This window comes from Ursus americanus, chromosome 30 (genome assembly GCF_024610735.1).
Source record: "Ursus americanus isolate L20-20 chromosome 30, mUrsAme1.1.p, whole genome shotgun sequence".
In the NCBI taxonomy this organism is placed as follows: Eukaryota; Metazoa; Chordata; class Mammalia; order Carnivora; family Ursidae; genus Ursus; species Ursus americanus.
Window position 1 is genome coordinate 21,099,835 of NC_142156.1, and position 15,957 is coordinate 21,115,791.

General features: G+C 49.0%; 1 protein-coding gene across 1 annotated transcript in view; it reads left to right on the forward strand.

Annotated features, from left to right (window-relative positions):
• TMEM132B (transmembrane protein 132B) overlaps positions 1–9,571 on the forward strand; it is a 359,857-nt gene extending 350,286 nt beyond the window's left edge. The window contains exons 8-9 of the mRNA XM_045779135.2: positions 446–637; positions 1,552–9,571. Of these exons, the coding sequence (XP_045635091.2) occupies positions 446–637; positions 1,552–2,700 (1,341 nt within the window). The 3' untranslated portion in view covers positions 2,701–9,571. The remainder of the gene's footprint in view (positions 1–445; positions 638–1,551) is intronic.
• The last annotated feature ends 6,386 nt before the right edge of the window (positions 9,572–15,957 follow it).

Below are 15,957 nucleotides of genomic sequence, written 5' to 3' on the forward strand. Positions count from 1 at the left end.
GTTGTCCCGTAGCGAGCTGCTTACTGCTCCCTGGAAGGATAGCAGCAGGAGAAGGTGGCAGAACCCCGTCCCCTGCAGGCGCTTTCCCACAATTCTGCCATTTTCACACCTAAAAAGTAGTGGCTGGGAAACGGTCGCTGTCTGCGTGCCTGGTGCCAAGGCGGGCAATCTTTAGCTCTTGCTTCACAGTTAAATTACGCTCTTCTTGGGAAATACACTAGTATTGTCATGGCCTGAATCAGAGGAAGGGAAATGGACTGGCGTGGTATTGTCATACTCCTCCTGTTGGTGAGTGTCACTGACCCAGCACACCACGTACCCACGTGGTTCCCACAGGTGCACTCCGCCCGTAGAGAACTGAGGGTACGCGCTGGTGGCAATGTCAGTTAGGAGGGTCCAACACTTGTGTGCAGCAGACACTGGAGCTTTTTCGCTTCCTTTGAAGGTACTCTCACCTCTGTCCGACTCCATCCTGGCTGAGAAGACAGTGATCGTGCTGGATGACCGCGTCACCATCGCGGACCTGGGCGTGCAGCTGGTGGCCGGCTTGTCCCTTGCCCTGCAGCCTCACAGAGCGGACAAGAGAGCCATCGTCTCGACGGTGTCTGCCCAGGATGTTCTCCAGGCCCCGCAGCAGGTGGGATTCCAGGGTCCTTTTGTCCCCGGTCAGTTGAGACCACATCCCTCCCCCTCACACTGCGGAGGAGATCAAGAGAGGACTCGTAGCTAGGACGGGGGGTCCTTGAAACTTCTTTCTGCTTCTCATCAGGGCCACCCTGTGTCTTTTTGAGAAAAATACCAGTGACTTAGATACATGTCGCTCATTTCTGCTTTTATACACCGACCACGTGTCCGTGTACCATTTGCTTTACCGCAGCCTTACCTGCGCTCGGCGTGCCCTGCTAGACCATGACTGAAGGATCCCATGTTGTCTTTCTGCCAAAGCAGGTGGTTTTTGATACTTGGGAAATTCCATTTTAGCTGCTTGAACAAGCATGGCTAATGGGCACCAGTCGCTACTGTTTACAGTCATTGCCGTCTGTAAAGCTCTCCTCCATCTTTAAACCTGTGACAAGGTTCGCAGAGGCAGCGGGGCGCGGGGCCTTCCCAGTGAGCTGGTCTCCTGAGGCGTCGTTGCCCAGGCCCCTCAGCCGGTGCGTGTTCCGCTTCATCAGCACTGGCTCCCGCATAAAGGGTGCTCGGAGTGATATTATCCGGAGCAGTAGCCTGATGAGTTGCATCTGATCTTGATTCAGATAAATTGCCTGATCTTTCAAAATGTGCTTCAGAAAGGTCACAGTCAACTTCTGTCGCATGATGTGCAATAAATTAACACGCACTTCAACGCATTCATCAAAGTACATCTGTGGGGCAATAGTTACTGATGCCAGTTCAAGGCATGCCAAGAACTATCCAAGATTATAAAACATAGAAGGTCATTTTTCTCAGTCTGTATGTGTATTTAAATAATATTCTGTAGGAAATCATATTTATGTTTGCAATTTGAAGGAGCCTGATTATAACATAATGCTTTGGTTTCATTTTTCTTAGGAAGCAATAGTCAGTTCTTGGATTTTGTTCAGTGATGGTTCGGTGACACCCTTAGACATTTACGATCCCAAGGATTTTTCAGTTGCTGTGTCATCATTGGATGAAATGGTGGTGTCTGTCCAGGCAAACCTTCCGTCCGGATGGCCGATTGTGGTCGCACAGGGTGAAGGGCAAGGGCCCTTGATTAAATTAGAAATGATGATTAGTGAGCCCTGTCAGAAGACAAAGAGGAAGAGTGTTCTTGCCGTGGGTAAAGGAAATGTCAAGGTCAGATTTGAACCAAATACTGATGAGCACCAAGGAAGCAGCAATGATATTGAGGGCATCAGTCGGGAATACAAAGACCACTTCAGCAATTCCATCGAGCGTGAGGGAAACCAGGAGAGAGCAGGTCAGGAGTGGTTCCAACATGGCGCCTCTGTTGGCCAAGAGGAACATAGCAACAAAAGCACAACCCCACAGTCTCCCCAGGAAGGAAAGGATAAGAAGTCACTCAAGAGTGGCGGTCCAGACGCCTTCACAAGCTTCCCCACTCAAGGGAAGGTACCGGAACCCAATAATCCCAGTGACCTGACAGTGACCTCAAGGGGGTTAACTGACTTGGAGATCGGCATGTACGCTCTGCTCTGTGTCTTCTGCCTGGCCATTTTGGTCTTCTTGATCAACTGTGTGGCATTTGCTTGGAAATACAGACACAAAAGATTTGCTGTGAGCGAACAAGGCAACATCCCCCATTCCCATGACTGGGTCTGGCTTGGGAATGAAGTGGAACTTCTGGAGAACCCCGTGGACATCACCCTCCCGTCGGAGGAGTGCACGACCATGATAGACAGGGGGCTGCAGTTCGAGGAGAGGAACTTCCTTCTCAACGGCGGCTCCCAGAAGACTTTCCATAGTCAACTGCTCAGACCCTCTGACTATGTCTATGAGAAAGACATTAAAAGTGAGCCTATAAACCCATCGGGCCCAAAGCGGAAGAGAGTCAAGTTTACTTCCTACACCACCATCCTCCCGGAGGACGGCGGCCCGTACACCAACTCCATCCTGTTTGACAGTGAGGACAACATCAAGTGGGTCTGCCAGGACACCGGGCTGGGGGGCCCCCGGGACCTTAGAGACTATATGGAAAGGCTGCAAGACCACATGTGAACTCCTTTCTTACGTTTGTATTCACCTTTATGCCTTCTGTTTTTTGAACGGTGGAGCAGTGAGTTTGTTCAGCAATAGGGGATGATTTAACAAAGCTTCATTTGGGGCCGTCTGGGGGGGGAATCCCTTTCTGAGCAGGTGCAGAAGCCCGGAGAGCTATAGCAGCCGGGTTAGAAGCTGGGAAATGTCTCGAAAGCAGCCCCGTGTAGATCCTGGAGAGATTCCGAGACGACAGTTGTATGTGCTGCCTGGTACCAGCTCAGTGCGAACACCCTAAACCTGACCCCACAGACACTGTTAGTCATCTCGCGACAAACGGCCGTGTGGAATCAGAAGAGGCTCGGCTGTGGATTTTTCTATTCCTAGAACTTTTAAAGCACAGTGGACTTTCCTTGCCCTTGGCCTGAGATTGGACGTACGTGAAAGATGCTGAATGTAGCCGCCCTTATTTGTTACGAGGCTGCTCATTATTTTTATACACATTTGCACCTGCACCTGGTTCCTTTGGCCTCTGGAATTCTTTTTGAAACATGAAGAAAAGCAATCGCGGTCTCCTCTCTCTGAGATGTTTGATTTTCACATGAATGTCAGCTGCTGACGTTCGCCGCGTCCGTGCCGGGCGACAGGCGCTCTCCGTTGCCCACATCCCTTACCTAAGGGGCAATGTCTGAGAAGCTCATCCTCACGCTGTCCTCCCTTCTCTTTGTTGTGGAACTTCCTTGTATCAGACTGGGACATGGGATTTTACATAGAGTATTAATATACTGCGAGGGAGGGCCATCTTTACAGTTTTCTATACGACGCTTACAGACTTTGGTGACCACTTGTCAACCATATTTGTTTTTATCTTCTGCTTGTGGAACATTCGTGGGGGACTCCTGGAGTGTATTTCTGAGGGCAGAAAGACCCTGAGACAGTCTTATTTATACTGGTGCTTTCCGGTCAACACAACTTGTAATCCAACCTGAAATCAAAATTTTAAATTGCTATTACACAGAAAGGAAATTGTGTAGGAAATATGTTCAGGCTATACTTCCATTTTACCAGAGGTAAGAAAAAAAAAAAGAAAGTAAGTACAATGATGTTTCAACTTAGCAATATGTAAAAATCCATCCATACGATGACCCCCGTCCCCCCAAAAAAATCATCAGTCATGAGTCTGGCAGAGCTCAAACCTACCCGGGGTAGGCGCTGATGGAGAAAAGAATGGGCTGAAACTTGCTTCCAAGTTTCATAAAATAAATGACTGTTGGAGATTTTCAGAAGCAGGTAGGTAGAAAAACCATAGATGTTGGAAAGTCAGAGTGGTAAGAGGGAAAAAAAAGCGTGACCCACTGCATAATTTTTTAATAAAAAATGTCTTTCAAAGAATAGCAGGAATGGTTTCGAGCAGAGCAAGAATTTCAGATTAGGAGAGCAGAACAACGTTTTACGTCGGTGGAAGAGCAGGGAAATCGGGCACAGGACTAGCCCACCTAGTCCAGGCTTTCCGGTGCCATCTGCATGGCTGAGAAGTAGAAACGTCAAGGCCAGCATCGCGAAGACCTGCAGGAGGGGAAGGAAGCGGTTGGTTGACCACGCGGCGGAGGAGCGAGCGGTTCCAACGAGACGCGTCCGGTTGTTGTAAGCTTTCTGTGCATGGGAGCATGACGACCGGCCTCCTCAGGCCACGATGTGGCAGCCACGGTGCCCTACCTGTGTCTCCTGCCCACGGGACTGTGGCGGGTTTGTAAACAGTGCAAAAATCCGCAGGGCTGTGGGCCTGATCTCTAGAGGCCAGTGTCCAGCCCATCTTGTGTTTCAGATGGGGGTTAAGGGCTGAGAATGGTGAAGTTTCAGAAATCTTCCAATCTGATGGGTGAAGAAAGCCAGGAGACCCGGGCGTTGGCTTCGGAGGGAGTTTGCAAAGAGAAGGCTGATGCCTGGCAGCAAGAGCACCCCGGGCACCCAGAGGAGGCTATGGCCGCTCCTCGAGGGTTCGGTGCGGAGGGAGCTCAGGCCGCCGGGGAGGCCGCAGGAAGTTGACACGCCAATGCCACGTAGCTCTCCAGACGAGTCCCGCTCCTGTGCACCATTCTCAGTGTTCTCTCCCTTTGGATCTTCAGCCTTCCGAGATAACGGCAACTTTGTGCCTGAAACCGAGGAAGCTCAGCTGGTATAGGGGGTGAGCCTCACGCACACACATGCACGTGCACACACGCGCACACACACGGGCACACGCACGCACATCAGGCTGCCCCCGTTGCCACAGTGAGGCCCTGGGTCAGGGGTGATCTGGGAAGGGGTAGGGGACGTTACCATTGTCGTGGGGGGCGTTACCGAGAAGCTGGAGCAGACTAGGGAGCGTCAGAGGGAGAACGAGCCCGTGATCTCTCAGGAGCGGGAAACTGACCGCTGTCCTGAAGATGCCCCCCGGGGGTGAGCCAGAGCCCCCCAGCGTGATCCGGGCTCTCTACAGTTCACCATGAGAGTCACGTGGAAGGTCTCGGTGTGGGGGGGGGTCCCTTTTACCGCACAGCGCACACTCACAGGGATGCACACACGTATGTCCGTGTGAGAATAGTGAGAAGCCAGAGAATACGGTATTTAGCGGAACGGGCACCATGGGCCACTCCCCGACTTGGCGTGGCCACTATTCCCAGCTCCCCAGGATTTCAGTGAGGTTCTTTCTGTCCTAAATGTTTCCCGCTCACCAGCAGCCGTGGATTATATCTGCTTGTTCTCCAACTAGATCATTTAAAACAAACAGGAACTATGCCCCTCAGTATCTAAACTAGAACGGGGTGGGGGAAAGATGTAACTTAGGAAACCCTGAAGTCCGTTCCCTGGGGGCTGCAGGCGCCTGGGGTTTCCAGGTGTTTTACAGCCGGCATAGCCAGTTGATCGGAGTGATTCATCACCTGAACAGATCAGTGGTGATAAAGCCCCTTCCTCTAAGAAGCGAATGCTTAGGACCCCCTTCCCTGAGGCCAGCACCAGCCAGCCTCCTAAGGGGCTACAGGCTGGATGCTGTGTGGGTCCCACGGAGGGCGGCTCAGGCATCCCGGGGACCAAGCCACCTAGAACGGGGAGGGTGAGACCAGTGCCCCCAGCTGCCAGATGTCCTGCCTCCCAGGCCACGCCCTGGGATCCAGGAGCAGCCACCACACCACAGAAGTCGAGCTTAAATGCACAGTGTCGCATCTGCGGGAAAGCCAGAAGACCCTGCCAGCGTCCCTGAAGAACGCCCCCCAGCAAGCCTCGGATGCCCCATGCGCACGGACAGAGGACTGACTGACCTCCCAGCGGTTTTGTGTTGCACTCTGGCCAGGGTCAGCTCCCAGACTTCAACTCCAGGCAGAGGGTGTCTGTGTACACGTTAATGCAGGGAAAACATGAATTACTTTTTGTCCCATTTGCCACGTCCATGACGAGCACTTTGTACTTTGTCCATTTTTAAGTTTTCGGAAGTCTGCCTTTGTGCATTTTGATCCTTTGCACCCTTTTTCACCCTTTTGGAAGGGCATCTTCCCAGTGTTGGGGTGTTGGGACCGGTCAAGGCTCTGTGTCAGAGAACTAACCAGCCCGCCTTCAACGACCACACAGAGCGGTTGCACCTGCTTCCGACATGTCTCCGGGACCATTGTCTTTTCTACTCGAATCATCTCAAAAATGGCTTCAATTCTCCGTCCTCGTCTCTGTAAGTGACACGATAGTTTATAGACTCAGCAACCATCTCCCCCATCGAAATTCTACACGTGTGATGTACCGCGTGTCACCTGTGATGTGAAGGGACAGGACGGGTGGTGGAGGTTACGGGGAGGATGTGGCTAGCAGATATTTTTGTATGTAACATACATAATAACCCCGAGGCACCAAGAGGTGTGCTGGAATAAATACATTTTACAGTAAAAGCATGCAATGCTGTAGCTTTTAAATGTACAGACCTCCCGCTCAAAAATACCTAAACCCATGGTGGGGGAAACACCGGGTAGGAACGCGGCCTGGAGAGGGCGCGGCTTGTTGGCGGCATCACTAATGGAATCTGCCAGAATATTTTGATCTTACTCTTCATTACTTTTGGAATTTTTTTCCTCTTTTTTTTTCCCTGGAAATATTTCAGAAATAAAGTGACTACATTTCCCAGCATAAAGGTATATTCTAACCACAGGGTAACTCATCATTTTTAACATGAAAATAAACATTTAAACATTCTTCCGTGGTTTCATTATTTTACGTACACAGTCCCTTTTCAATTTTAGCCTCTGTATGATTTTGCTATATTGATATCTATTTTTTTCTTCTTAGCCAGAGATTTTTAATACCTCCGATACCGCAATAAATGGAAACCAAAAGAAAACCAAAAGAAAATGTTTCTTAAAAGTTGCCAACAACTTTCACCTTGGAAAGCTTCTCCTTTGTTTTCCCAGCTGGGGGGCACTTATTCCGGGATGTCTCAGAAGGAGGGCTTGTGGACCCCACGTCCCTGGCCAGGGTCACACCGTCTTGGACTCAGCACTGACATGCAGGATGCAGTGGCCCCCGGCCTCGATCTCCCTTCTGGTCTTTCCTTGTGGATGGCTCACTCGTGTATGTATTTGGGGCAGGGGCGTGGGTGCAGGACCAGGACAGGCAGAGCTGGGGAGACGTAAGAAAAACACAAGCGTGCTGGGCTCCTGCCTGGGAGGCTGACGGAAGCGTTTCAGCTGACCGCTGGCCAGGCGCTGCTGAGCCCCCACAGGTCCTCTGTTGGCATGTGTGTCCTTCTCGACACTGCCGGCATCACCTTGGGCATCTTGGCCAATGCCGCCCCTTGCTTTCAGGATGAGGCGGTGACTTGACCTGTCACAGTATGTGCCCCCTCCCACATGGGCTCTGCAGACCTCATTTGAGGCAGCGGGTGTAAACATGGGGGGCTGGCTTGTGAAATCAGATCCGCAGAGTAGCAGGCTGCAGGTGAGCCCCCGTGCTCTCCCAGGTGTAGAGGACTTCCCACTGGCCACCTCGTCCTCGGGACATAGGAAGATGGAACCATGGCCCCCGCTGGCCCGCCCCAGGCCCCAGGGTGCACACATGTAGTCAGTAAAGTTGGTTCTAAGAGAAAAGGGAAAAAGAAGCTTAAAAAAAGAAGGTTTGTAAAAGAACGAACCTTTGTTATATTTAGATGTTTGAGTGTGTGCAAAATGCAAACCCCCACATTTCCAATTTGGGGACATTGGACTCCTTCATGCCTTTAGTTTCTCTATGGTTTTGCACAGGTTAGATCGGTGATGGGTTTTTTGGTTTTGGGTTTTAGAAATTTTAAAAAAGTATAAAAGAAGTCCAGAAGCATGGCACCCTGGGTCTTCTAGGGGTCAAGGTGAGCAGGACACTGTCACTTTAATAAATAATAGTCTAAGTCCAATAGGGTCTCACTGCCCCAGTCTGAGAAAGTAATCATGGCATCAAAACTGGACAAACTCCATGTTCCATGAGATGCCTTTATGATTTCTGTGGCTTTAATGATTGCCCTTGGTCAGTTCAAGATGAAACCTTGTAATTTTTAGATTTTAAGGACTGCCGTCTCGTTAGACGCTGCAGGAGCCAAGGGGACAGGTGGTCTTTTTATGCATCTACACTGCCCGTTGGAATAATGCACTTTACAGACAGAGAGATGGGTGTTGCTGGAATTCGGGGTCCATGTGATACTGAGCTTTCGACCCAGTTGAGAACAGTACTTAGGTCACTGTTGACCCGACCCTTCTTTTTTGTCCTCCTTTGGCCAAAGAGCATGTACCACTTTCTGGTTTCCATGGTAAGGCTGGAGCTGATTTACTCTGCTTTAGGATGACCTCCTCTGTAGGAGTTTGACTCGCTGAATGAAATAACACCCATGCCAGTGTAGACACTGCCCGTGTAATGAGGTAGTTTCTTTACTTAGAGATGCTTCCTTGGAGCGTGTGCCTTGTTTTCTTTGTCGTCACTGCTGCAGGATCTCTGTTGTATCTGGGTAAGTTCCCACTCAAGGAAACACGCTCTAATCCCATGGGTATTTTAGGCTGATGGGGGCACCCACCAGGCATTGATAAAGCACACCCCCCAGGTTCTCAGCCCCGGATTCCACTCTCCGGGTTGTGCAAAGGGGGGACCAAAGTGCTTCCTCTAGGCACAGACCACCGAGCGAGTGACTTTTCCTTAGTTGCCCTCCACGGGGAGCCTTATTTGGAAGATCAATTTAAAATTCAATGCAGATTCCAGGAACCAATCTGTTGCCCGACCCCCCATGACGGGGGATGTTCCAGGCATGGTCGTGGGTTTAAGCAAATGCCCAAACTAGAAAGGCAGGAGCCGAGAGTAGAGAATTAAGAAATAAGTGAACAACAATGGATACCATACAGCAGATCTGTGCTCTCGGGCGGGGGGCGGGGGGCACACGTGTCTCGCCGTGGCCAATGAGTCTTACGACGCTGCTTATCTATAACGCGTGTCTGAAGAGCATGCCGTGTGCTCACAATTTACACCTGTCAAGTTCCCAGGCTCCTCTCGGGCAGGTGGATCCGATCTGGGCTGCCGAGCACAGTGAACAGCCAAACCCACACGCTTCTGGCTGGCTTCAGGACAGCAGCGGGGGATAGCTGGTCTGGCATTTAAAGAAAAAAAAAAAGGTGTTATCCCCTACTTTCTACTTTTCTGAGTTGGGTTCTTGTTGCCTGGTACACACCCGATATTATAAACAGAGCATGCTGTGATAACATTGTGCTTCTATCTACTTTTCCGGTTGTATAACGTCTTTCTCATATTACCCACGGTTTTCAGTATGATCTGTTGTATATGTTCCTCAGTATATTTAACATATCTGTAAAGGCACTTCCAAACATTTTGAAAATGAAGAAATAAAACGTGTTGGACGATTCATTGTTATAGTAAAACAGTCAATTGGCAGGTTCCAGGAAATCACCTCGTCTTCGAATAGGTGTTCAAAGGAGGATATTAAGAACTTAGGTCTGGTGTAGAGTCAGCTGTCTGTGTCTTCAGAGTGTTGACGACAGTTATGGGCTGAGACCTGGAGAACTGGAGAAAAGAATTGTTTACTTAAATATGAAAGCAAGATTCCAAGGGAAGGAGGCTTGCTCGGTGCCCCCGGGGAAATACTCTGGCTACACAGCCTGTTGAACTATCTAGGTTAGGAAGGTGCCTTCTAGAAAGAGGACAGTGGTGGTCCATGAGTTTCTGTAGTTAAGACATGCAAATTCAGTTCTTGAAAAAAGCCAAGAAAAGTCTATCTTTCCTTAAAGCTTACAAAGTTGGATTTTAATGAAGGAAAAATCTTTTTTTTTTTTTAGGATTGTATTTATTTATTTGACAGAGAGAGAGAGACAGCCAGTGAGAGAGGGGACACAAGCAGGGGGAGTGGGAGAGGAAGAAGCAGGCTCATAGCGGAGGAGCCTGATGTGGGGCTTGATCCCAGGACTCTGGGATCACGCCCTGAGCCGAAGGCAGACACTTAACGACTGAGCCACCCAGGCGCCCCAAGAAAAATCTTTATTAAGATTCATCCCTGCCAGCCAGGGGCAGGCAAGTCAGTTCTACTTACAAAATTTGAGTCCCAGGAAAATAGATTCAGGCACCAAAAATTCCAGCTCAGAGTCACCGTCTTGGGATGTGTTACACTTAACTCCGGAACAGCTAAAACCTTTCAATTCATTGGGTCTCTGCTGCGCTGCGAAGATTAAGCAGGAAAGGGACACCATCGCAGCACACTCCATACCCAACAGACAGCTGGCTCCAAGGGTTGGGGTGCCTGAACTAAAGTCCGCCAGGCTGACCACGCCTCGGTCATAATGCAGCTTTAGAAAAGCAAGCTCCCTCCCCAGGGCAGTATCAGGTTGGCTGTCTCAGGCATCGGTGACGACTGCGAGCCAACCACCCACACTCCCAGTTCACCGTGATAGTTACAGGGGTCTACGGCGGCTTCGTAACCAGGGGCGTGGTCAGCACGACTGTAGACACACAGAGGTCTCTGCAAAAGTCCCTTCCTTCCTGCAAAAGGCAATAGCTATGAAGAGCGAACGGCTGGTGACACGCACACGTTCTGAGCCTTGACTCTCCTTCCAACAACAAAGTGGACCGGAGCTCAAGAAGGCGGCGTCGCCCAGACACGGGAAGCCACGATGATGTGAGCTCAGTCTGCGTGAAGCAGCGCCAGGTGAGTTTCCAGGGCGGAGTGGACTGACGTGCACGTGAAGGAGAAGCCCGCTCGGTGCCACAGGTCATGAGGGGTCAGGGCTGTTGAAAGTGGATATTTTTGTATTCTAAGTTTTTTTCATGCTGTCTGCCCCAAAAATAGTTCACGTGACGTTGAACGCTGTGTATCCAGATACTCTTGTTTTTAACTCTGCAAGATTAATAATGGACGGTATTGGAGTTGGCACCCCTGAATCGCATTATATTTTCATCAAACAGACGGGGCGGGGCTTGCTCGTAGTTCCAATTTTCCTTAATCTACCACAATGTTAAGACCATCTCTGACCTAGAGGCTTTCCAGTGGCCCTTTCGGCAGGAATCAGAATGTGTTTGTGTGGGTTGTCCGGGCTGTGAGTGGGCAACGGTCCTTCCTATGTGCCCTGGGAAGGCGGTCAGGGTGGCCGGTGAGGGTGGGGACAGGGAGCACGATCCCTGTTCGCTGTTTCTCCACGTGGGTCAGATCTGCCCACGGCGAGGGGTGGGCTGGGGGGGTCGACGGACTCCTTCCTGCTCAGTCGGGAAATGCTAGCCCTTGCAGCTCCTTTCAGGAGCACGCGTAAGTGCTCTAAACACGGAGGTGTGATACATTCGGGGTCTCCGAGTGAATGAGGTCTTTGTCCCGACCTTTCCCTTCTTCTCAGGGAGGCTCTGCACTTCCTGCCCTTCCTTCGACCTGAAATCCAGGTGTGACCTGGGGACACCTGCCCCAGCCCTGCGGCAGCCTTAACCCCATACATACCCAGACTCTAAAATGCAAAGAGGAAACCACCAAACCCGAAACAGCCACGGAAAGACAATATTGTCAGCTTCGTTCACTGTTAAGCTTAGGAGCCCATAACATTTTCATGGCTTTTGGAAACTTTCTAACTTACCAAGAATTTCTGAATGCATACAGTGATCCCTAAGAGATTGTAGCCAATTATAAATAATAAGGACCTAGGGAAGGCCAGATGTTTTCAGAGGCAAAAGAATTCTATTTCATATTTATTTACCTGTGGTTGTATTATAAATGTTCGATCTGCCTTGAAATATGACCTCTATATGGAAGGGCATCTGGCGGTCTACAGGAGCCTTGCAAGAGCCCTGGTTCCAGGGACGACCTGGAATTTTCCTCATCCTGGTGATGAGGGTGATGAGGTGTGTGTCTGGAGAAGGCATGAACCACAGGAGACCTATTAGTAAATGGAAACACTGATACTATTCACCCTACATTTTATTTGACCTTTTGTAATCATGAACCTTACATGACCTTAGCCTGCAATATTCTGGGTACTGAAACCACCTTTATTGGACATTAACATAAAATTATAGAACAAAGCAGGAAAGCTCCGGGCTGGTTCTCACATCGAGAAGAATGTTTCTGTGTGTATGAGATGACAGAGAGTCCAAATAGCCACTAAGTTCATGAATGTGACAGTAAAGGGTCAAACACATCAGCTTTGTCACCAGGTTCACGGATCTGGCAAAAGGGCTATAAAACCCCATGTCTGCAGGTCCCGAAGGTCCCAGGAAGAGAGAATGCTGGCAACAATGACAGAGTGTGGGGTCTTGATGGGCAGAGAAAATCAAGAGTGTTCCAGGTTGAGGGAACAGAACAGTCCAAGGCAGGAAGTTCCATGCACTTGAAAAGTCCTGTTAGAGCCTGGCTGAGTGGGGGACTGGGATTCCCATGGGGAGGGGTTGGTGGCCCTGAGCAGGAAAGAATTATGGCCTGGGATGCATTTTTTTTTTTTCACAGAAAAGAGAGAGTGGGTGCGCCTGGGTGGCACAGCGGTTAAGCGTCTGCCTTCAGCTCAGGGCGTGATCCCGGCGTTATGGGATCGAGCCCCACATCAGGCTCCTCCGCTATGAGCCTGCTTCTTCCTCTCCCACTCCCCCTGCTTGTGTTCCCTCTCTCGCTGCTGTCTCTATCTCTGTCGAATAAATAAATAAAATCTTAAAAAAAAAAAAAAGAGAGAGAGTGTGTGTGAGTGGGGGTGGGGAGGGGCAGAGGGAGAGGGAGAGAGAATCCCAAGCAGACTCCTTGCTCAGCACTCAGCTTGGAGCCTGACGTGGGTTCAGTCTCACGACCTTGAGATCATGACCTGAGCCGAAATCAAGAGTCAGATGCTCAACTGACTGAGCCACCCAGGTGCCCCCCCCCACCCCGAGATGCATTTTTAAAATAAACCAAAGGCATACCAACCACACACAGGGCTCTGCATTTGGGACCCGGGTGCCACCATATTCCCTGCTCCAAAGTGTCCCCTGTCCTGTAGGAGGAGGTGGGGAGCCTGGGCAGACACAGCCAAATCCTGGTAAGGCCTAAAGAATAAAAAATGTTTAGAAAGTGTTGCTGGTGGACTTGGGCTAAGCAGGTACATTCGGGGGCATGTTTGGGTCGCACGGTGGTAGCCCGTCTAGCATGACATTTCTCCAAGTGTGGTATCGCAGGAAACGTGGCTAGCTTACTCAGTGGGAAAAGCAAAAACAAACAAAAACCACTAAAAAGGCATTCCAGGAACGCATCCTGCCATACACGATGGTTTTTAATCTTCCCCCTTGAAGGCTTCAGACCGTATTTAAGGGTTCGAGAAGTCTGTCTATAAAGAAGCATTTCAAGCGTTCTGAACTTGCATGTTCCATGTTATCTACTTTAATTTTCCTTTTTTTCTATTTTAATTAATTACTTACGAATTTATTAGTTGTCTACTTTTGCTTAAAACCTATTAGAACCCTAATGGGCTGCACTACACACGTGGAGAACTGCTGCTTTATTTTTTTATTTTTTAAGATTTTATTTATTTATTTGTGAGAGAGTAAGGGCACAAGCAGGGGGAGTGGCAGAGGGAGAGGGAGAAGCAGACTCAAGTGGCAGAGGCAGAGGGAGAAGCAGACTCCCCGCTGAGCAGGGAGCCCGACGTGGAGCTCGATCCCAGGACCCTGAGATCATGACCCGAGCTGAAGGCAGACGCTTAACCGACTGAGCAAACTGCCGCTTCAGAGGACTCTCTCAGTACTGCTGGTGTTTGCGGGAAATAATGGAAATGTGGAGGCTGGGACACAGCGGAGTGTCTGCTGAGTGACTTTAGGGCAGCAGCCCTCCTTGTGACCTCAGTCATTCCTTACCATGCTTGCAATCAGGTCCGGATGTCAGAGGACCCACAAAACCCACCCCAAAGGGGCTGCTCAGCCTGAGAACCTTTGGGTCCTGTTCCAGCAAAGCGAGGGAGATACGGTAAATGCTTTCATAGAAATCCATTTTATAAGAACGAATCTGTCTCCCACTGGCCCAAACCCTAAGAAGACATTCACATGAAGAAGCTGAAACCAGCTACTTCCCCTTGTTCTAAAGCATGTTCGTTTATAGAAAGCTGTTTAGAGACATAATTCACATGCCACACAATTCGCCCATTTAAAGTGCACGAGTCAGTAGCGTTTAGTATATTCACACCTTCACCATGATCAGTTTTAGAACAAACTCCTCGTGCCTTTCACAGACCCCATCCTCATTCCTGGGTCACTCCCCGTTTCTCCCAACCTACCAGCCTAGGACACTACTCATCTACTGTCTGTATGCAGAGTTTTGCCTTTTTTTTTTTTTTATCATATAAATGGAGTCATACCATACGTGGTTTTTGCAACTGGTTTCTCCCATTTAGCATAATGATTTCAAGGTTGAGATGCATCAGTGACCTAAGTGTAAAAACTAAAATTTACAACTTTTGAAGGAAACACAGGAGAATATTCTTCTTTCATCTTTGGGGTAAGCAAACATCCCCGAATCAAGACACCAGTCAGTTACACACAAGCAAAAAACTAATAAATGACACTTTATCAAAACTTAAAACCTCGGTTTTTCACAAGACATCATTATGAAAATAAATAGGCAAGCCACAGAGTGGGAGAAAATGTTCTCAGTGCAAAAGACCCGTATCCAGAATATAGAAAGAACCACCTCAAGTTAATAAAAAGATAAACGGCACAATTGAAAATTGGTAGAAGATCTGAATCAATGCTTCCCAAAGGAAGAGCTGTGAACGGCACAAGAATCACTGCCCTACATCGTTTGTCATCAGGGACATGCAAGGCTCAAGGATAAGGAAGCACTCCGACCTTCTGCCCATCACCGCTGACATCAGAAAGACCAAAGCCGAGATGCCCTTCAACAGATGACTGGATTAAGAAGATGGGGTCCATATATACAATGGAATATTACTCAGCCGTCGGAAAGAACGATTACCCAACATTTGCAGCAACATGGACAGGACTGGAGGAGATTATGCTAAGTGAAATAAGTCAAGCAGAGAAAGACAATTATCATATGGTTTCACTCATTTATGGAACATAAGAAATAGCAGGAAGATCGGTAGGAGAAGGAAGGGAAGAATGAAAGGGGGGTAAACAGAAGGGGGAATGAACCACAAGAGACTATGGACTCTGGGAAACAAACTGAGGGCTTCAGAGGGGAGGGGGGTGGGGGACTGGGATAGGCTGGTGATGGGTAGTAAGGAGGGCACGTATTGCATGGAGCACTGGGTGTTATACACAAACAATGAATCCTGGAACATTACATCAAAAACTAATGATGTACTGTATGGTGACTAACATATCATAATAAAAAATCAAAAAAAAGAAAAGAAAGACCAAAGCACCCATTGTCCGCCAAGATGTGGAGGAACCAACACTGTTGGTGGGACTATGAAATACTATCCCCACTTTGGAAAACATTGTATCCGTTTCTGGTTAAGTGAAACGTATGGGTAACATATTAGCTAAGAATGGCATTCTTTGGTACTTACCCAAAGCAGTAAGAGCACAATTCCACCCCAACAAGGATGTTCATAGCAGTCTCATCCGTAAGAGACAAAAACTGGAAACAGCCCAAACAGCTTTCCACGGGAGAGTGGATGAACGATAGTCTCTTTTTCAAACAGTGGGGTGTGGCTGAGAAAGGAAAAGGAAGACACTACTGATTTACTCCTCACACCTTATTCATGTAATGCACTGGTTTTTGAAATGTAATTTATGTATTTAGTGAAATAAAAGACACAAAAATTAAAAAAACCAAGAGGA